General features: G+C 41.5%; 2 protein-coding genes across 3 annotated transcripts; one reads left to right on the forward strand and one right to left on the reverse strand.

The window, feature by feature from the left end:
* Nucleotides 1-2,913: 2,913 nt before the first annotated feature.
* galk2 (galactokinase 2) lies at nucleotides 2,914-7,415 on the reverse strand. The gene is made up of 10 exons (XM_031864697.1): nucleotides 7,193-7,415; nucleotides 7,014-7,102; nucleotides 6,627-6,750; nucleotides 6,423-6,516; nucleotides 6,171-6,317; nucleotides 5,860-5,958; nucleotides 5,462-5,614; nucleotides 4,637-4,847; nucleotides 4,295-4,496; nucleotides 2,914-3,562 (listed from the first exon to the last, which is right to left on the reverse strand). Exons 1-10 carry the CDS (start codon nucleotides 7,240-7,242, stop codon nucleotides 3,355-3,357), a joined length of 1,377 nt encoding a protein of 458 aa, XP_031720557.1. The 5' UTR covers nucleotides 7,243-7,415; the 3' UTR covers nucleotides 2,914-3,354.
* A 966-nt stretch (nucleotides 7,416-8,381) lies between these two features.
* Nucleotides 8,382-21,757, forward strand: cep152 (centrosomal protein 152). 2 transcript variants are annotated; one of them, XM_031870871.1, is made up of 29 exons: nucleotides 8,382-8,884; nucleotides 9,080-9,194; nucleotides 10,766-10,872; nucleotides 10,997-11,057; nucleotides 11,140-11,460; nucleotides 11,704-11,863; nucleotides 12,549-12,689; nucleotides 13,169-13,308; nucleotides 13,750-13,950; nucleotides 14,041-14,188; nucleotides 14,356-14,447; nucleotides 14,552-14,715; nucleotides 14,888-15,089; nucleotides 15,431-15,535; nucleotides 15,617-15,747; nucleotides 15,840-15,968; nucleotides 16,054-16,168; nucleotides 16,402-16,587; nucleotides 16,687-16,947; nucleotides 17,240-17,371; nucleotides 17,466-18,116; nucleotides 18,408-18,483; nucleotides 18,609-18,668; nucleotides 18,982-19,089; nucleotides 19,169-19,253; nucleotides 19,882-19,964; nucleotides 20,072-20,228; nucleotides 20,316-20,419; nucleotides 20,504-21,757. In XM_031870871.1, exons 2-29 carry the CDS (start codon nucleotides 9,108-9,110, stop codon nucleotides 21,313-21,315), a joined length of 5,019 nt encoding a protein of 1,672 aa, XP_031726731.1. In that variant the 5' UTR covers nucleotides 8,382-8,884; nucleotides 9,080-9,107; the 3' UTR covers nucleotides 21,316-21,757. The 2 variants fall into 2 exon arrangements, with proteins under 2 accessions (XP_031726731.1, XP_031726739.1); XM_031870879.1 differs by lacking the exons at nucleotides 8,382-8,884; nucleotides 9,080-9,194 and adding an exon at nucleotides 9,206-10,303.
* Nucleotides 21,758-21,979: the final 222 nt, after the last annotated feature.

Raw genomic sequence — 21,979 nt, forward strand, 5'->3', positions numbered from 1 at the left:
CAAGGCATTGTGGTTGGCAATAAACTCAGTTATACTGTCTGGGACTCTGTCAACAACCTGCACTTCCGGTTTTGTCTGCTCCAAATTTACAATTTCACTATCAGGAGGTAGAAATGAACCAGTTTCGCTTTTGAGAGAAATGAGTAGTGTAAATAACCCACGTGAGGTTGGGTGGGGATTAGATTAGACATGTCGTGTCCTGACATGCAGTGAAGACAACAAGATCATGGCTTTGATAGTAGCTTCACCGCCCATAGCTAATGTAAAGGGGCCATCCCAGATAATTGACTTGACAAAACACACCCACACCAGAATATCTTCTATAAAGTAACTTTACTTGACACCTAGAATAAAAGTTTGCATAATAAGGGCGTTGCTGCTGCATGCTGCGTCACAGAGCCACTGTAATATTGGAAGAGACAGGACTTGTGTGATATTTACCTTGAACAGCACTACAGCGCCCGTTGATCAGTCAGTCTGACCGGAAATTTGGACAAAATCCGGGAGAATTAAATCCGTCTCGACTCTGTAAAGAGTGCAGGACTTCCGCAGATGCATGAAGAGTGACAAGATGTGAGCTCTAAACCACCCCTCGAGGGGACGGGGCGAAATTATGTTGAAATTCAGAGCGTTGGTCCCGCCTCCTCCATCATTCGACCAATCAAAAGTCTGAACAGTCTCACCTGTCAGTTTGCAGACGCTGCGTTCACGCTCACAGCGTCATTTTTTAGGAAAGTCGGTAACATGATACCGTCCCTTTGACTGCCACTGTGACGGGCGTGACCTGCAGCAAGTTAAACTTAACCTGGCCTCAACTTTTATTCAGCGCTCCAATGACGCGGAAAAGCGTGAACCAATCATGCGTTTTTTTACCCGGTTTGTTTTATCCCAAAAAGTGCAGTTAAGCAGTTAAAATCCTCACATTTATATGTACTATAAATGCTGCATTAATGCAGCAAACTGGACTATAGGCAATCAAATTATTACATATAGCCTAATGTCTTGATAGTTGCATATGATTAGGTCTCCAATGTAAAAAAAATGTTAACTGTCACAGTTTCCGCACACATACTGTAATGCAGAGTAATTGGAGAATGAGCCATCGTGCAATAAAGAATAGACAGTTGTGGCCTTTGGAACAGTTTAATGTGGTTTACGAGAACATCAGGTGGTTTTATATTCCTGCAGGCTCAGCCTCACCCTCTGCACACCTGTTTGTGTATTAAACAGTAAAGAAACACTAGTTCTGTTTTTAGCAAACAATGCAGGAGTTATATTCTAAATTGGTGCTGAAAGTAGAGGCCCCTATTTATAATATACGCAGGCGTTACACTGAGTAAAAGATTACAGTTCGAGATAGTTCCACATTTAGAAATGAATCTTATTTTGCATAGTATGTATAACATGTACTTTTTAACAGTAATTTTGTTATTCTGAAAGGTGGACGCTGTGGTCAAAAACAGAATGGCAGCACCTGCAGACAGAGATTTGGATGTGTGGCCACGTTGTTATCTGGTTTACCATATGGTGTCATCTAACAGAGAAGACTGTGCAGTTGTTAAAATGAGAATACTCATTTTAACAACTCCCTAGTATGAGAATACTAGGGAGGAGCCCAATGGCAATTTAGTTTACAGCTTTTGGAAGTATGACCAGGTATAAATATGAGTGGAGTCTTGTTCTCCATGCCTGTTGTGTTGTGGGACCACACTGTTATGGCGTGGCTGAAGGACAGATCAACTGTACTCTGCCTCCTCAATATACCATTTATATTATACAAGGCTCTATGAAGGAATTATAGTGTATACTGATATAGATATATTTGATATAGATACTGATATAGATATATTTGACTGGGTTAGTGTTTTCTAGAAACAAAATCCATGGTTCATAACAAATAGTCTCCATCAATTCATTTCATTTTATATCAAAAATGACAAAATAAAAAGACTTGTAAATAACAACCAAATGATCTTAATATAACACTATGTTTAATAGGGGACTGAGAGGGCATTTATAGACAGTGGAGTTGGTTAAGATAAGATGTATAAGAACAATTCATACATTGATTTAAATAAATAGAAAGAAGAAACAAAAAACAACTAATATCCGATTGTAATTCCTAAACACATATGTATAACTTTTAATAGCATTCAAGGGTTTTAACCTCAGATGACTTCTCACTATTATTTCCCACTGTGAATCAGCATATTTGTGTTGTGTTATGTACTACATTAATCTTTGTCCTTATCTCCCATCTTAAGTATGGAAGTCACCAAATGTTTGCAGGAATACCAATCTACCTCTAGCTCACCCGGTCAAGCGTGTGCACAATGCAGGCTGAGTCCTTGGCAGCGGCCCGGGTTCAATTCTGACCAGCAGCCCTTTGCAATGTGTCTTCCTCTGAGTCTGAAGCATGTTAATGTGCGAACTCAGCCGGTATATATTTTCGGACAACATTATGCAAGAGTTGTGGAAATGAAAGAATTATCTGTCCTCCTGTGTCAACGGATCCAATTCGATCTTTAAGTAGTTAGTGCCTTTATTTAATGTTATATTAATGGCATGTCCTTTTCTGATTGATTGATATTGGAACATTTCAGTACCTTGAGAGGAAACATAAACCGTCACAAACTACTGTCCACATACATAAGTGACATAAGCAAAAACAAAGGTAGCCCCGAGCACCAGCACAAACATTTCTTAATAGATTTTCGATTGCAAGCCTATGCACCTCTCAGCCCACGTCCAAAGTGTTAAAATACAAGTGTTTGTGATCGTTTAATCACGACTTCTTTGCGCTGATTGCTCCGTGGCTCTCACAGCTTTAACAAAACACAAACCCAACAAATTTGAACAGCCAGAAGAAACATGTCTGAGTGATGCTGCTCCAATGATGACTGCTTCAATTGCACATGTAAACTATTGACTTTATTTGATTATTCAGGATGTCTTGCCCTTGTTAATGACATTATGTTCATGTATAAAATGTAAAAAAATAATGAATGGATTTCATACAGCAGCACAAATTACATGTGACTGTTATATTTGTCTTCTTTTCTGAGCTTAACAATGTTGAGCCAGTGATATCGCTGCACAAAATACATTTATTACATACACCTTTGATTTAAAACACAAAACCTATATTCCCTTTGAAAGAAATAATTCATCATTGTAATCAATGTTCAGCCCTTATATTCCAGAATAATCTATAAAGAGTAAAGAGGTCAAATGAAACATTGAAGTAAGGTTTCAATTTTGGTTGACTGTCATTTGTGAGTGCCTTCTGATTCTTATTTCCCAGCAGCAGTGTATTTGAATGAATTATTGTTGTATAAACATGGATAATACATTTTACTCTGTGAGGAAAATTGCAGCTCCCCCGCCTGGCTTTGACACAAACAAACTTTGTTTTTCCATCGCTGCTCTGCGTGGATCGGGGAGGTAGTAGGCCTCGCTCACTGCTTGTAAGAAAGACTCAACCTTCTCACCAGGAACCATTGAAACAGCACAGCCGCCCCAACCTGCTCCTGTCAGCCGGGAGCCCACTGCCCCCGACTTCCTGTCACCAAGATATAAAAGAAACAGCTGTTAAGTCAGTATTTCAGTAAAGACAATACATTTATACAATACACACCATTATATGTATAACTGACCAACCAGCACTAAACAGACACACAAAGATATCCACATACAACATTTACTTACAAGTTTCTTATTTTCATCCATCTTGCTTTTCAATGTGAGGCTGTACTTTGGCACAGTGTTGCCATTTTCACCATTTTATTTCAGCATGTTAGCATGCTAACATTTGTTAATAAACACAGAGTACAGCATGTTATTGGTGTACACTATTCGCCAATAATGCAATACACAAAGGAAATAAAAGAGCTGCACACAGGAAATTAAAAGTAAAAATTTAAATTTGTTAGCAGATTTTTGCAGTCTCTTTATGGTAAATTGGTAGTGGCACTTTTAAAGTTGGAGTTTGATTTAGGTACTGTATCATCTTCTGTTAGCTTACAATGATTTAATATGTTGATTTCTTGGAAACCAACAGCAAATAAACAGTATAGTCTAAAGTTTAGTTTGTTATACTCCTTATGATCAGTAGTATCGAACTGGAAGCCAGCATGCATAATACCAAAAGCAGCTAAATGCATTTCAGCCACACAACTTGCACATTTGTCTAAAGTTGGTTGTTATTCACTTTTTTTATTGGTTAGGTCTCCAAAACTGCATTGGCTAATATTTAATTGGATTCCATCCTGTAATAGCTGTGAGCTGTACTCACAGACAGATGTTCACCAGTTGATCCAGTTCAGGGCAGCTGCAGTCATACAGGTCTCTGCAGCTTGCGTGGCTCTGGTTCATCAGGTCTCCCAGTAGCCGTACGGATTCGGCAGGTTCAGAGTCGCACACGCTCTTAAACCGCAGCACACGCGCAGCTTCACCGTACACATGCTTGGCTCGCTGGTGCAGCTTGAAATGCTTCACTGAGAGAGGAGAAGAAGAGACAGGTGTTTGTCAGGTCAAATATCTGGTCAGAACAAACATCCTGCTTGTTTGCTAGATTGGACATGATTCAGTTCAGAGATATAAAAATACAAAGATGTTTCCGTGTACTGTTGCTCACCATGCTGAGTGTTGGCGCTCAGCAGCTCTGAGGAAAACTGCTCAGAGGTGACGCCCAGCTTCTTGCAGATCTCTTCTCGGCTGTAAGGCTCAGGATGCAACACCTCGTCCACCAGAGCCAGCATCTCCTCCAGAGAGGCCTCCAGCTCTGTCTGAACCTGCACCAGCTTCAACACCCGGCTCGAGTCCACACCTTGTGCTTGTGCCAGCATCTGAGTCCAAACCCGCCAAGACATTGGAATGTGAGATTATTTACCCCCGTCTCTTCACTTGAACTATATTGATATTTACACATATTTGCTGAAGGTCTATCATCAGGATTGTCAGTAAAGAAACAACAAACTCTCCTGTTTCTGAGTACATTGCTTCACTTACATGCTAAATCTTTTAATATATCATGATTATAATGTTACTAGGCAAATAAAAAAGCTGGACAATAACTCCTGTTTTAACTGCCTAATAACGTATGGTGCAAAAGTTACATAATAATCTGTTGTAGTTTTCAGTACTGTGCTTCTCTCCACTCCAGAACGGCACCAAACCTTAATGCTATAAAAGAACAACCTAATTGGAGATTTATCAACGTGTTTATGAACAAAACATTTGTGTTGACCGGATTTAAAAAGCACAAGGTCCTACAGATTACTGCTTCTAACTCTGTTTGGCTTGTGATCCCTTAAAACAAAGTCATGCCTTCACATTACTACCATCATAGGATGTACATGCAACATAAAGTGTAATGAAGGTAAAACCATTTTTTTTTTATTATTATTTAATCAGTTCGTTTGAGTTGATTCATTTTAACTGGAATGCTTAAGATATTGACCTTTGTGGCGATTCGACACTCCACCACACGGATGTTGAAGTGAGAAGAAGCAGCTTTGTTCATCTCAACACAGCAGTTGGAGATCACAAACACGGCACCGTCTGGGAGCTTGACATCAGTGGCCTTCAGAGGCTGGAACTCTATCAGCTTTGCCTGATGGGTAATTGAAAAAAATATAAGTAATACAACAAGTGGTAACTGTTGAATACGTGGAAAATTGAAAACAAAGCATTATTTAATTCACTACTTAAATAAGGTACTTTCCAATCAAACAGACATATTTTCTTGCATTATTCTGGAGACATTCATTTTCTGTATTAATAGCTTGGATTAACAGATGACCCTGATCTACTTGTACCACTTGTTTAAGCTAATGTACTGAAAGGACAGCGACATACAGTTCCTTTCTCAGCCAGGAATGAGATGGACTGGTCCATGCCGCCTCCCTCTGTGCCAATGTAGCGCTCACTTTTGGCACAAATCTCAGCCAGTGCCACCTGGAGGATTCAGAAAATAATGAGAAAAGGACTAAATAGAACATTTGAAATAACAAATACTCTCTTATATTGACTACTGGCATGAAAGTGAAGCACGTTATAGGTTAGCTCGGAAGTTTACTTGTACTATATCACACTTTTTTATGAATGAATATATATATATATATACACAGTGTTTTAAAATGATATACTTGTACTGTAAAGCATTTTACCTTGGAGAGGGACTTTTGATTGGCCTCCACTGTTACGAGCCCGGCACAGCAAACTAAAGCACTAGAACTGGAGAGGCCGGAGCTCGGAGGAATGGTTCCATCTACGACACATGACATCCCTGATAACTGAGCAATACCAAACTTCTCCTGTAAAAGAAACACAGCGGGAAGTTTACTTCAGTTAATTTGCAGAAAGTATCAGTTTGATATTGCATGCCAAATTGTCATGGATGAAGAATATGTCGATCTTACCTGAATACCTTTTACTCCACAGAGAAAGTAATAATACCACTTTGGATTCTCTCTGTCTATAGCAATGTCCTCTGAACATGACACAGTGAAATCCCTGCACACAGTTGATGATAATGTACATTTGCGTTTTAAGCTCCTGAATCAACTACACAAGCACAACGTACTGTTAATATTCAACAATGATCATGGGTGTTCAAGCCTTACTTGTACTGAGGATTTGTGTTGGCCAGTGTGATTGTCTCTGAATTGTTCACTGAGACAGCCGCCAGGATATCCCGTTCAATGGCCATCGGAAGAACAGAATAGCCACAGTAATCGATATGCTCTCCTGTTAAATATGAAAACATTTGAAAAAGGGGTTATCATTAGCAGAAGCCACTCATCTAACTATTAATACAAACATTTTATTGAGTTTATAGAGTATTAAGCAAAAAGCAAAAATGTGTCTGAATTTTTTTTTTCATAATGTCACTTGTCACTTGTTCTTGTAGCTCCATTGTATCTCGGGCCAATACAGCAACATCAGAGTAATATGTCAGAATTGACAGTTGGTTTGAGTCAACCACACCCTACAGTGTAAATTTAAATTACCTATTAGATTGACCCTTCCAGGTGCACATGCATAGAAGAGAGGAGATTCTCCATACTTTGTTTCGAACGTGTTTCTCAAGTTTTGCAGCCTGTATAAAAAAATTGCAAATAAAAAAATGAAGTGAGTATCACATTTGTTTCCTCTCATTGACAATCCGCATGTAGCTACTGCTACTCACCTTTCATTGGCATTAATTGCAGTCTTTAACTTGGGTGGGTTTTCAGCCATTTATACTTCTTTAAAAACAATGAATGAATGTAAGAACCGAATGTACTTCTTGCTGTCGGACAGGAGAGCTCACAGCTTTTTGCAGATCCTGACAGCGATCAGATGACTGTCATAAGATCCCGGATGCCGAAACGCTGACCTGCGGTCAGTTATAAAACATGATTTCAGCTCAGTTTAGAGGTGCCAAGTTCCAGTTTGTGACAGCTGAGCTGATTCTGAAACAGTTGAGGCCACAGCAGCAAAAACACGGAAGTGTCTGGAGGAAAGGGGGCGTGGTCTATGGTGTTTACACACGTACTCACCAATTTATCATAATGTTGTATGACTGTTATGTTGTGAATACGATACATATCTTAATTTTCTGTTTCAGATTAGCTTTTATTTTTTTGTGATATGTTATGCAATCAACATTAAATTATGTGATTTAGGCTAAATGTTGATTTCCCCAATTTGGAGTACAGGATAATGGTTCAATCTCACTGTTTTACCACAAGGTGGGAACATAATATTAGATTTTAAAAAGTTATTTTTAAGAAACCTCAGGATTTGTATTGCTTATAAAGTGACCTAGATGTTGTTTATTAGACAACAGCGGTGTAACAACAGCTACTAGATCATTTGCTTTATGAAGAAAACTAAAGCAGTGTTATGTATTGTGTGTCCCTCTTATTAGAGAATATACAGAGGTTATGCACATCCTATTTCCCTGATTCTCTGATTATTTTCACACGTTGTGATTTCATGTGTATATATATATATGGCCAACAATACTGATTGCACGTTTATAAAGACATATGAACAAAATCATGCAGGAACTGTTCGGTCTGTGCTGTTTACAGCCATTTGTTGTTAATATCACTTTTATTTTTTTTTAGAAATATCAGATTATAAATTTGCCTATGCTGCTTTAACATGTAACGTTTTTGCAATTGTTGTATTAATCAATCTTTTAATAAGTAGTTTATTAGTTCGGTCAGTTCCCACGTGTCGGCTCGCGTAAAACACAACGACTACACTTCCCATAATTCTAGACGTGCTGTTACCATGGAAGCGTAAATAGCTTCTACTTCCGGGTTTGGCAGCGGCAATACAAATATTTACAAAATAGCTTCTACCATGTATGTTTTGTTACAGTGAATTTATATTGGATTAGTATATGCGTCTGTAGTGAAATAATGTATATAGTGTAGTTATATATTACGAGTTGCCCGTGTGTTTTACATTAAGACCCGCAGCGGTTAGCCGCTGATAATGCGCGCGAGTTTTCAAAGTGGGCGAGTCTTTAAAGAAGAAGAAGAAGCTAGCCAGAGCTTGTTAGCTTTGCAAAGTTAATTTTACTCACAACGGTTAACGCGAGTGCTCGGCCAAATTACACGTTAACTGGTACTTAACTTTTTATTGGATAACGAATATTTGATAAAATGTATCCGCGGAGGTTTTTCGAAGCCTGCTCAGGCGGCTTTTAAGTTGTTATCGGGCTCGTTTCTAACATGACTCTAGTTACCGCTAAGCTAGCTAGCTTCGTTGCTTTGCAATGTAAACAGTAGTTAATGTGGCGAGCAGTTAGATAGCTTATAACGTCTCTCACATAAAGAAATAAGTAACCCAACAAAAGAAACAACGGTCTCATCCATGCCTACAGGTAAGCTGGCGTTTTGTGTTTGTTTACACTGGTTCATATTAGTGCTTTTAACTTTGAGCTAACTTGTAACGTTAATGTTAGCAATGTTAACGTCGACCATACTATATTTTTAACGCCAACACCACACGTAACAAATATGTTTCCTGGTTGTTTGTGATGTCCCTCTGAAGTTTGTTTCTGCACCTCTTTTCGCAGAGCACCCTACACCAACAGGCTCTGCATCATGTCTATTGATTTCGACAGCGCTGCTCTTCAAACCCAGCACGATGAAGAAGAATACGACCAGGAGGACTATGCAAGAGAACAGGAGGTATTAAACGCATACAACACTCTGAAGTTGTTGGGAAAACGTTTTTGTTACAGAGACGTTTGTGTCTAGTTGTTGAACCCTCTTGTGTCACATGTCAATGTGATTTAGTTAACGGTAACATACTGTAAATGCTTGAGTTCATGTTGATATTTTTGATTATACATATCCAAAACATCAGTTATCCAAAATGTTGACCTGAACTATCAAGGACATGCTTGGATTATAAAACAGTAACCTGTGGTTTTTGCAGTGCTGTGGGCATCGCTACTAAAGCAATAACACAATTATTATCACCCATGGCTTTCTGAGTATGCATATAGATATATTTAAAAAAAAAATAGTAATGCTCCTTTTGAGAATTACATTTGTCAGGTCATTATTAGTTGTTTTTCTGGAATTATTATTTATCTTCTGAGGCATTTGTGTGCTCTGTTGAATTTCACAAGTACCACCAGCTTCACAGCTAGACAGGCATTCTAGTTATTACTCACGCCTACAATCTGTTGCACCATGACCCTGAGCTATTATTGGCTCCTTCCAGGTGTGTCACACAGAAACTAGCTCTGCCCTGTGGTTTCCCTACTTTCTCTCTATTCAGGTTACCTTGAGTCTGTGCTTGGCCTCACTTATACTTGACTAACTGACGCAAGCATGAAGAAACTGTTACTGCATGTCTTACCAGTGGTCTTCAATACTCAGAAGAAATGGACTTTGAATATTAATTCTCAAATGGATTTTCTTTCTGTGTTATAGCCTATTTAGTATACATAAGTTGGTCAAGTGGAAAATGTTTGCCACCGGTAATTGGAATGTTTCTGCTCCAGTTAACCTTGCTATACGTTTTGTCTAAACAATGGAGTTCTTTGGGAGCAAAACACACAGCAATACCGCAGGGAGCCTCGGCCAACAACATGCCAGGCACGCTTTGGATGTTTCACGCCGAACGTTTTCTCTGCAGTAAGATTAGACTAGGAGGTTATCCAGTGGCTTCACTGCTGAAGCAGAGGGGCCTCTCCAATCTTTGTTAAATGTGTCAGCGGGATAACATGGGTCCTTCGGTTGTGGACACGGTGGACGATTTGAGGAATATTCATCGGTCCTTGGGGGAAGTAAGTCCAGCATGCGCTGCTTGTTCCATCACACATGGCTGGTTGTAAAGCAAGCCTGGTCAGTCTGCTACTGACGCAGACGTTGATTTGACTTGTTGTTTTTGTGTCATTAACTGCTAAGATGTTTCGACAGAAGAATACATTGTTGTTTGTGTTTAACAAATGACTTGAATGATTGACACGCATAAGAACAAAAGTGATTATAATCACTAAAAACAGATTTAAATGTTTTCATTGGCTACTTTGAGCCATAGTCCTCTCAAGACAACGTCATTTTGGTTTAACTTGTTTTAAGATAACTGTGGAGCAAAACAAATGCCCCCCCACCCCCCCGACGCATTCTGTCTCTCAGGCTGTCAGTGATTTTTTTTCTCTGCTGTTTATTTTGTCTATCTGCAACACTTTATTACTCTGTAACGCAGCAACCTTAGTGACTCATTTCCATGTGCATTTTTTCCGCAGCTGCACAAATTGCTCACCGACCTGCCCGATGACATGCTGGAGGACAGCATAGACTCCTCCCCAGAGCTGGTGTACTCCACCTGCAGCAATAAAAACACTGGCAACAGGTGAAACATACATTGCTGCTGACACCAGTAATCTCATATTTGGAGAACTGTGGGTTTGTTGTAAACAATTAGACGTACCTCATTGCATTGTAATATAATTCAGCTTTTTGCCCTCTCCACTCAGCCCACAGTCCGCATGGACTCGGCAATGGTCAGATCATCCAAGGCCGACTTCTCATGAACAGGTCGGTAGTTAGTTTGTTTTCACTGATTTTAGATTTTTGTCTTCTGAAAAAAATATCATTATTACTGTCTGTCTCTCTGAAGCACCGTGAAGTTGACTATGATCAACGCTCCCATGATGAGTACGCTTATGAGGATGGAGCTGTTCAGAACAATGGACATCACCCTCAAAGTCGACCTCTCCCTAACACCTGGAACCAGGATCATCAGTTCGCCCAGGGAGATTATTCATACACCAGCATAGTCTCAGACAAATGTCCAGAGACCAATGATTTCTCCAGAGACGAGTATGAGTCTAAACCGTATCCTCAAGGTACTGATAACGCTGTCATGTATGATGGAGAAGGAGGACGCGGAGACATCCAAAACTACGGCGATCACAACAACGGCAGAAACCAATTTCAAGTGAGTAGAGTTTTATGTTTGGTCTATTTCATCAACGCAGATGTTTTTGTATTATGTCACGCGTGTGATTTGAAAATGTACTTCCTTGTGTATGAAATACATTTGCTTTGCCTTTTTATTCTAATACATTTTAAATAAACATCTTATCTGGAAGTCCACCAGTTGTGAGCTTGTTGTACAGATTTTATAGTTTTTGAACACGGTAATGTTTTTATTTCAAACATACTGTGTTTCTGTCTCCAGACCTTAAAGTCCGGAGTGTTGGACAGAGGGGTGGATCAGCACCAGGCCATCTACAGTCCTCACCGTCCTGCCCATCAGCCAAAGATGTTTAACTCGCAGGCCGTTCACCAAGAAGCTCAATTTGACCATCTGCAAAGAGAATTCCTTGACTCGACACAACGTGAGTCTGACAGTCTTGATTTAGTTTGTGGATTAATAACACAGGAGTACAGTGACATGTCACTCACAATAATACTTGGAAAGGGTCCCTGTTACAATGAATCTCAACGTAGGAATTTCCTATACTGGCGAAACTAATTTATCCAGGTGAATAATCCAAAGTATTGTTTTGTTGTCAAAGTGCCATTGAGCAACACACTTAACTTTTATCTGCGAAACTTTAGCATACAAATGAGCTCTTATTCGCTGGAAAGGGCTGACAAATGAGATGTGCAATGTTGGTCCATGTACCACCCAAATAAACTATCACACTTTGACAGTTTTATTTCAGATGAGCAAAGTTTCAGTTTAAAATCCCTATGTGGAAATAACAATAATTAGCTTACGTTTATACCTATTCTATTCCTGTGTCATAAAGAAATATTCAGCCAGACCACAGGAAACGTGTAATTTATGAGTAGCTTAAATAGCCTTAATTCAACCTTTTTAGGGATTTTATGATCTATTAAATGAAAAGACAATAAGCCCTTGGTTGACTGAGCCTGTTTACCAATATAAGACTGGATGCCTAACCTATTATTTTTTTAACATACACCCTCTCAAATCACATTGCTGAAAAATAGAATGTCTCTGCACTTCAAATAAGGGATAAGTGATTAAGTTGTTCAATCTAAATGTTGTTCCAGAAACTGCTGATAGAGAGCAGCTTGCCCAGCTGCAGATTTTAAACAAGGCTCAGCAGAGGCAGATTGAAGACCTGGAGCGGAAACTGGAAGATTCAAGGCGTAATATGAGATACATCGAGCATCAGTTTGCGATTGCCAAAGGTGCGTTTCACACAGTGGTGGGACTTTCTGTTTACATTGTTGCAGTACATCGCCCATGTTCAGCAAAATACTGAACTTTAATTTTGCTGTATGTTATAGTCTATTCTCTTTTCTTACATGCATTTAAAAGCTAACATTTAGGCAAATCTGTCGAACTTGGAATGAATAAATAATTCACTCTAAGCTGCCTTGAAAACTTGTTCTCTTTTAAAGAATAGTTTTTCACTGTCTGACCGTTGTGTTTCATACTTTTTTGTTGATATGCCATTAAAAGCCAAATGGCTTGTTATCTTATTAATCTATAGCATTGATTGATGAAGGGAAATAAAATGGGATACGTCTTCACTCACTTGTGTACATGCCCCCTTGTGGCTGTTGAGAGGACTCGCACTATCCTCCGATGAACTGGGCGGTGTTTGTGTGTCCTTGTTTTTTTTTGCTGCTTGTGGGGACATAATCTCATATTTTATCATCAACAGACGCAAAGGATGGCCTAACAGTAAGCCTGAAGGAATCGAGTCAACTGGTTGAAGATGCCAAGGAGAGAGGGGTTGAAATGCAAAACAAAGTGAAGGCAATGGAGCAGCAAGTACAGGTCCTCACTGAGAGAGACCACGAGGTGAGTTGTGCACGGACACACACTGCTGTTTTACTCCTTCGCATCTTCTTATTTGTATACAAGACAGTCTGCAACAAATCAGGTTATCTATAATAAAAGTATCGTGCAGGATTTATTCAGTTTATTCAAAAGCAGTGTCAGCTTTACATAATTAAATAATCTGATATGATATAATGTCGAGGCCTCACTGAAAAGTTTTGTAATGTGTTCTTAAACACCCAAAGTGATTCTGTTTCTGTTGTTTTCTGAAACGCACAGACAGCCTGTTTACCTGCACAGTTTTTCCTCGTGAGTTTAGAATGACAGATGTTGGTTATTAACTGTGTTCGATTAGTCTTTCGCCCCTATACCCAGGTCGGACGACCGATTTCATTGAAAGCTTTGATATGAGGTTCATGTTTCATTAGTCTATACAGTAGTTTTACTTTGTTTGCTCTGCAGAACTTGAAGAAGCAGAGGGTGGCAGAAGCTGCCGTGGACAGCTTGAAGCAGCAGATGTTGGAACTGTGTCGCTCCGACACACTGTCCAGGACGCGGCAGCAGCATGACCGAGACCTTGCTGTCATAAAGGAGCAGCATGAGAATGCCCTGTTGACACTACAGCAGCAGCTGGACTCGACCTCTCAGGCCCTGAACGAAAAGGTCTGCAGCGTTACTGTCACAGGAGGTATAGTCTTAAGTCGCCTGCATACGTGCTAAATTCCTGTGTTGTTGTTGTTCTGTTGCTTCCAGATTGATGTTGGTCAGAGGCTACGAGAGCAGGTGAAGCAACTGGAGCGCCAGAGAGAAGAAGAGCAACTGGAGAGAGCCCGAGTGGTCAATACCCTCACTCAGCGCCTGGAGGAGAGTCAACAGCAATGTGCCAAGCTGCTGCAGACATGTGAGTGACTGTGGGGCTTCCACCACCTGCTTGTATCTTACGTACTTGCTGAAACTAAGTTGAGAAGAAATCCCAGAACATTAAGTAGCAACTTCTATGTATGTTTTATTTCATTTGCTCAATTCCAGATATTGTTTTCTTCTCTTTGGTGGCTGTATTTTCTTCAGGTTCAGTGCAGGAGATGAGTCAGATCCAAATCAAGCTACAACACGCTCAATCAGCCAAAGCACTGAGTGAAAACATGAACAAAGGCTTGCAGGTTTGATCTCTGATGTTTCTGCTCAAGAATGGAACCACTCTGAAAACATTGTTACTGAAAAAAAGATGTGCTTAAACATTTCATGTTTTCTTTTTATTCTAAAGGAGGATCTGGCTGAGTTGAAGGAGCAGATCACTCTGTATGAATCTGCAGTGAAACACGGTGTTATTGCATTAGACCTGAGCAGTCAGTGGGAGAACCAGCTGTCTGACTCCTGTGTGGATTTAGGATTAAAGAAAACCAACAGGAAAAATGGCTTGCTTCACAGGTACATTGTGATTCATAGAGCAGAGTCATTGTCATCAATACAATGACTATGAGTGTCTTTCTGTGTCATAAGTGTTAGTATTTACTGTGAAACTGTGTCAACTGGAAATATTTCTACTCATTTATCACCCCTCCCATCGATCAAAATCTAACTTCCTCTACTGTTTGGTCAGCGCTGCCCTGGCTCACCTGTCGGACTCCAAGCTGCCCAAAGATGAAGCCTTGCGGCTGCTGCGGGTGGAGATGCAGCGCTGCCTGGGCAGTCTGAAGGGGAAGCGGCAGAAGATCAGTCAGCTGCAGGAGGAGCTCCAGCTCTGTCAGGGTCGACTGACCGAGCTGCAGACCCAGTTGGATGACGCCAAGCTCTGCTCTTCGGTGAGGAATGGCCTCTACACGACCAGAGATGAGCTTAAATGTTGCATTGCTGAGCAAAGCATTTAAAACTGCACTGGTGTACACTTTCTGATAGATATTATTCAGCTTAATGTAGATTGGCCAATTGGATTTCTTGCTGATAAAACCGAAATAGAAAAAATATGCAATTGATGACAACACTATTAAACATATGGACCTGATAGGGTTAGAATATTACATGTATGCATGTTTCATACCAAAACTATCCAGTTGTGTTGGCATAAAAAGAAACAATGCATGAATAACTGGTAAGAGGTTAAATGTCTAATTCCAACAGTGATCATAAATGTAACTGTTCACAGGTCAGAAACACCAGCCAGATGAAACATCTCGACATTACTGGAGAGTCTCAGAAAGAGTTTGCGAGACTACAGGAAGACAAACAACACTTGCAGGAACGAGTAGAGGTTGGTTGTAGATTCATCAAATTAATTATTTGTTTTTAGACTATTTCATGACTCACTGGTGGTGATCTATTCAAACTCTAGGTGTTGGAACAGCAGAATATGGAGCTGAAACAGAGCGAGGAAAAGCTGAGGTCTGCCAACTTGGACCTTTGCACCAAGATGAGGGAGATGATCCAGGAACTCGACCAAGAGAAGCAGGAGGCTTCTCAGAGGTTAGGCACAGAGGAGGAAAATAACACCGTGTTTTTTCTTAGCCTTAAATTATCATGTATTCATATATATATGTTTCTGTTTCTTCATGGAGAGCCGAGCGGATTCATCAGCAGTACAGGGATGACGTGGTGGATCGGGTCAGAACGGAGCTCATGCTGGAACACGATGCTCAGGTTGAACAGCTGACTGCACAGCAACAGCAACAGCTCCAACAGTTACAGTACGTCCTCTGCACCGGTCGCTGAACATAGTTGTTGTCTTGAAACCTTTGCAGCTCATTTACAGCACGCATTACTTCTTCACAGGGCCCAGCTGTCTGAGGCCAATGATAAGATGTTGGCGGTGCAGGAGTGTTACATATCTGTCTGCAAGGAGAAGGACATGCTTAACAAGGAGGAGGCTTTGATCAGAGTAAATGAGGTATAAGATCCTAAAACATGTTTACAATACCAGAAGCAGTTGGACATGGTTCCTATGCTCATTGAACCATTAAAAGGGAGAAATTAACAGATTTTAAAAGATCAAAATACACTAAGATAATAATTTGACAATTTCTTATCAAAAATCAGTTTCTCACTGCTGCTGTGGTCTGTAGCTAACAAAAGATGACCTGCGGACTGAGAATGATTTATGATTTTCATTATTATTTCCAGCAAAAGATGAGAGATGAGAGTGGCACCGCTGTGGAGAAGCTGAGGGCTGAGCTTGAGGCTCAGCATCAGGCCTCAGTAAAGCAGCTCACGGCTCTGTGGTCCAAAGAAAAGGAGGCTGAGATCCAGCAGCAGGTGAGCTCTCAGGTAGCCTTGGCCAAGGCTGCCTGGAAGGAGGAACTACAAAAGGTACGATTGGCTGTAATCACCGTCCAGCTCCCTCAACTCTGTAATGGTGATTTTTTTTTTTTTACATCGGAGTTGAAATAATTTACTGCTTCTGTACAGATGGAGAAGACCTGGGTCCAGAGGCTGGAGGAGGCCAGCAGAGAGAAACGCAAAGAGACTGCTGAGGCAACCTGTCAGGCAGATGAGATTGAGGCCAGCAGTGTGACGATTACTGTTGAGGAGCTCGACTCCAGGCTCAGCGCCCAGAAACAGCAGCTGCAACTGGAGGCTGACAAAGTAAAACGCAAAGCTGTGGAAGAAGCCCGGAAACAAGCCCAGAAAGAGCTCCATGAGAAACACCTGGAGGACATGGCCAAACAGGTCAGTTTGATACTTGTGCTAGTTATACTGTACTTTTTATACGAGTGGCACCAATTGGAATCAAGCCTTAAGGCCTTTAGACTGGCTAACGCTGTGTTATTCACACACAGTTTTGATTTCCCAGCAACATGAGGATTTATCCGTCCATTATTTGAAATGGGCAAATCAAGTAGTGGTCCATCAAAATTCAATGTTGCACAACTTTTCTCCTACACACCAAGCTCTGTCCCCCAAAGGTTTTTGGTTATCTTGCCCTCATCGGAGATTGACAAATGAAGTGGTGGTGTTTCAGGTTGAAGGTGCAGTAACCAGGGCCTACAATCGCTGGATGGAGGATTTGACTTCATTACCAGAATACCACGCCTCTCTCCAAATAGAGAGGGAGAAATGGGAAGAACTTCAAGAAAAATGCACAGAACAACGGGTATGATATTTCTTTGTGACTCAAAAAGTGTCACTCCCGTCAGCTGTTTTTGTTCTTTTCTGATAATGTATATTCCTCAATGTAAACGTTTCAGGTATCCCAGGCCCTGAAGGAGGCAGAGGGGCAGCGGTGTGATAAGAACAAGAACCAGCTGGAGGAGCAGAGCTCTGGGACGCAGAGGGTGGAGGATCTCCAGGAGGAGGTGGCCTCTCTCCACAGTCAGCTGGAGCAGGAGAAGAGAGGGCAAACGGCCCTGCTAAAGGCTGAGCTGGCCGGAGCTAGAGCGGCCTGGAACCGAGACAAACAGGAGATCTCTGTCCTGCAGCTCCGCAATGAGCAGGTTTACCAAAGCAAGTTGCAAGAGCAGCGCAACAAGCTGGAGCAGGCTTTGCAGCAGGCCAGAGAGGATGGCGATCTCCATAAGAAGGAGCTGCTCCTGCAGATGGAAGCCAAGCTACAAAAGACTCTGAGGGCCCGAGAGGAGGAGTGGAGCTGTCGGCATGCAGAGAAGGAGCAGGCTGGGAGAAAGCAGATGAGAGAGGAGTTACGAGCAGAGCTTCAGGCTGGTCTGGCAGAGGTCCAGGCACAACTTCTCAGGGATCCCAAAACGGACCAGCAGGGCACTGAATACACCAAGAGGACCAGCGAAGCCACATCAGAGGGCACAGTAACACACATCCTCCAAGCATTCTGCAAAGACCTCGTCAACAGAGCCGTATCTCAAGCCAAGAAGGAGTGGAAGACGGTGAGTTTTTATCATCTTTTATACAAAGTTAAACAACCTTTACTCAATGACTCATTTTCTGAGTCTGAAGAGGGCAAAGGTAACACAAGAAGTAATCAAAACAATACAGGAGAGTTGTGTACACTCATGTAACCACAGTTGCAGGACAAAGCTACAAGGGAAAAGGAGAGGATGTCCGCACACTGAAAAGTGCAAATTCCTAAAAATGTATACATGCAAAGGTCTACCAAGTGCCTACAGACTGAGCTGCTGAGTAGCGTTTTCCTCTATGGTTTTATTTGTGAGCCACAGGTAGACGAGGAGAAACTGAGCCGAGTGTTAGAAGAAACACAGGAGCAGCATGAGAGAGAAATCCACAAAATGCAAAGTATGTAACACTCCCTTATTGTCTCTTCACTAAGCAGGGTGTTTGGAAATCCATACGAAGTGCAGTGTTCATTATTTTAGTGCCTATAAAGACGTTTACTGAACAATACTTTCCACGGTTTCCAGATGTTTTGTCCCAGAGGAAGGAGCAGGCTCGCTGCAGGAAGGAGTGCGCTGAGACGTTGGGTAAAGGGACAGTTCACCCCAAAATCAAAAATACTTTTTACCTGTAGTGCTATTATCAATGTAGTTGCCTAGACTTGGAGATATCAGCTGTGGAAATGTGTCTCTTCTCAAATATAACAGGACTATTAGCACTCAGCACTTGTCTTGAGGAAAAAGGTCATGATTTCTGGAAAGAGACATTTTTTGCACTTTGAGCACCACAAGCCGGTATAGTCCCATTGTATTGGAGAGAAGGCCGAGATCTCTACGGCCTCCAAAACTGGGCAACTCGCACCTATTGTAAATTGATAAAAAGCACTTACTCTGCCTTCAGGGAAGCTGCAGAAGAAGAACCAGGAGCTCCAGAAGCACTTAGAGAAAGCCTGCCGTCAACTCCAGCACAGCGTTCGCCAGCACAAAACCGCCATGCAGCATCTGAAAGGTATTTAAATGCATCTAAAGTGTTTCTTTAAACCATTTGAAGCCATTTATTCAACAGGCAATGCATCTGTGTATTGTAGATGAGCATGAAAGCAGCTTGCGAAAGGCAAAGGAGGGACATCTGCAGCAGCTTGAGGAGGTGACGAGAGCCAAAGAGTCCTCAGGGTTTGTGTTTTCTCTTTTATCATTTATCTTTAGTTTACTCTTAAGTCCTTCTAGACATTATGTCCAGCCCCAACATCACGATCCATTCAGGAACCATATCAAACTAGAAAAGTGCAGCTCTACGTCCGGTGTATCTGCAACCACCACTGCTGTAATGTTTGAGTGAATCAATACAAAACACAATCCCCCCCCAGTCTAGACCGCAAGAATGTCAGACGTGTTTTTATTTGAGTCAATGCAGCTGTCTGCACCTGCTCTGTGCATCTAAACTGTCTATTTAAAGCTTCCTCTGAACAGTCGGTCCTGCTGGGAATTTACTTCCATCAGCTGTGAGGCCAAACACACCGTGTATGTGTCGGAAGGCCCCACGAGTTTATTTGTATACAAACCTTAACTGTAACCGATTTTGAATTGTTATGAGTGAAGATTTGAGGTCTCTTCAACATACAGAATGTTTATGTGGTTATTCTTCTGGACTGTTTATAGTAGGGGAAATATTTCAAAACAAACTGAGAATACACATAATGTTCAGTGTTATGAGTGGTGACAGTGCTCTGAAAACATCCATCTGATCTACTGTACATTATTTTCAGACATTTATGAAAAAATGAGTTGTTCTTGCTTCCAGGGGATCTGATCACAAACAAAATGTTCAGCAAGGCCTCGAGGAGATGAAGCAGCAATACCTGACGACTGTAGAAAACATCAGAGGTTGGTACTGGTGTTTAGATCTTTGTGGATTTAAAATATTCTGTAAATATTGGGAACAGACGGGGTCAGATGGCAGCAACAAAGCATAATTGTGTTGTTCATGGCAGGAGACATGCTGCGGTACCTCCAGGAGAGTCGGGAGCGAGCAGCAGAGATCATCCGCATGGAGGTGCAGAGGGAGAGGCAGGACACTGCCAGAAAGATGCGGCGCTATTATCTGACCTGTCTGCAGGAGTTACTGGAGGACGGAGGACAGACGACGGGGCAAGAGGCCATAATTGTCCTAAACTTGTTTGCTTGCTTCGTCGTGGCTCCTCGGGCTAATTGTATTGATCTTCCTGTCTTCTGCAGGGCTGAAAAGAAAATATTGAATGCTGCAAGCAAGCTGGCAGCGATGGCTAAAGTGCTAGAGACGCCCTTAAAAAGTAAATCTGGAAAGAACTACAGTTTACAAAGTGAGTGCGGAAATGCTTTACTGTAGATGTTTTCTTTTTCGTTTCAAAATATCAATGTGGTGGGAATCTGTTTTGTATCGACAGGTTGTTTGACGGCTGCGTCCCCAGCTGACTGCCTTCCAGGTAGAAACGCAGGTTTTAGTAAGAACCCGTCAACACTTACTGAGCCCCCTGACATCAGACCAGAGCAGAGATCCGACAGGGAAATAAAATCAGCTGATTCAGCGCAGAAACTAACCGCTGCAGCGAGAACTAAACCTTTGAGTCACCAAGACATCTCTCCATCTGGGAAGGAGGAGGCCTCAGTAGATTCAGGGCTGAAACACCAAACTGCCGCTCACTCACACCTCCGCTCTTACAAACCCTCTCAACAGATGGCATCTCCATCCCAGGTGGTTTTGGCCAATGTGTCTGTGAGGAGTAAAAGCAGGGAGCAGTACTTGCTGGGAGTTCACTCCAGCAAAGCAGACAACCACCCCGACTCAGAGCGACGGAGCAAACCATTCCTCATCAAGGAGGCTCCTACCAGAGGTGAGAAACAGACTGACTGGAGTATCAGCAGTAGTGACTCGGACACATGCTTCCATGTTTCCACCCTCTCCTACTCGGGGAGGAAAATAGAACCTGTGAAGCCCTTTTCTGTCTCTGCTGCGTCGGCCAACGACTCAGGAGAGTTTGGCGACCTCTCACCGAACCTTTCTGACCTGACCGTCTATAATGAAATTACCAAAAAGAACTTGAAATTTCCGCCTGCAACGATAAGCACACACAGAGAGCCCACCCCTGGCTCTGAGTGTGAGAAGCAGCATGGTGTTGGTTCCAGGCCGTTGTTCTCTGAGCTGAGACAACGGCAGCAGGACAGCGGCTTCGACAGTACATTCAACCAGCAGAAATAGTGCCTCTGAGACAGTGGAGGAAGTTTACACGATGTACAACCTTTGCCTTAGTGGTTTGCAGTGTGTTTGTGTTTTGCAGTGACATTGTTAAAGGAACATTCTAACATATTGTGAACTGCACTTAAATAGGAAGATTGAAGTGTCAAGCTACAGCCAGCAGCTGGTTAGCTTAGTATAAAAACTTGAAAACAGACACACTGGTTTTAGTTCATTAACCAGTGTTATTGAAACACTGGTTAAGTTTTGTACCCTTCTGTTTGATGTTTTTTTAGGTCAACGGTCTGCCCACACTGTGATATTTACCCTGAGTGACTGATAGCTTCCTGTACCCTGTACTGTACCTTTGGACTAGATTAGGTCCATCCAAAGTTCACCTCACTCTGTCTGTTTATTATATTTAAAAATATTTTATATCACGTTAATGAGATATGCTGTACATAGATTATAAATGTTTTTTATGTATTGATTTAATTTGTTTTAATAAATCTTATTTTATTGCATATTGAGAGGGAATAATTCATTTGTCGTGAGAGTGGAGTTTCTTCAGCAAATCCTGTGAAAGTACTTTTGGTTATTTAAGCTAAATGCAGCACTATTTCTACAATTATATTTTCTGACAATTTATAGGCTAATCAATAATGAAAATAACCGTTAGTTGCACCTT

The sequence above is a fragment of the Anarrhichthys ocellatus genome, unplaced genomic scaffold (genome assembly GCF_004355925.1).
Source record: "Anarrhichthys ocellatus isolate YVR2014 unplaced genomic scaffold, GSC_Weel_1.0 scaffold2, whole genome shotgun sequence".
Lineage (NCBI taxonomy): Eukaryota > Metazoa > Chordata > Actinopteri > Perciformes > Anarhichadidae > Anarrhichthys > Anarrhichthys ocellatus.

Excerpts from the sequence above, each read along its gene's own strand:
- cep152 (XM_031870871.1), top strand. The coding sequence starts at position 9,108 with ATGTCTATTGATTTCGACAGCGCTGCTCTTCAAACCCAGCACGATGAA. Across the intron at positions 11,058-11,139 it reads GGCCGACTTCTCATGAACAG|CACCGTGAAGTTGACTATGA; the intron begins GTCGGTAGTTAG and ends GTCTCTCTGAAG. Across the intron at positions 13,309-13,749 it reads TCACTGAGAGAGACCACGAG|AACTTGAAGAAGCAGAGGGT; the intron begins GTGAGTTGTGCA and ends TTTGCTCTGCAG.
- galk2 (XM_031864697.1), bottom strand. The coding sequence starts at position 7,242 with ATGGCTGAAAACCCACCCAAGTTAAAGACTGCAATTAATGCCAATGAA. Across the intron at positions 7,103-7,192 it reads GCAATTAATGCCAATGAAAG|GCTGCAAAACTTGAGAAACA; the intron begins GTGAGTAGCAGT and ends TTTTTTATACAG. Across the intron at positions 6,318-6,422 it reads GTGGAGTAAAAGGTATTCAG|GAGAAGTTTGGTATTGCTCA; the intron begins GTAAGATCGACA and ends TTTCTTTTACAG.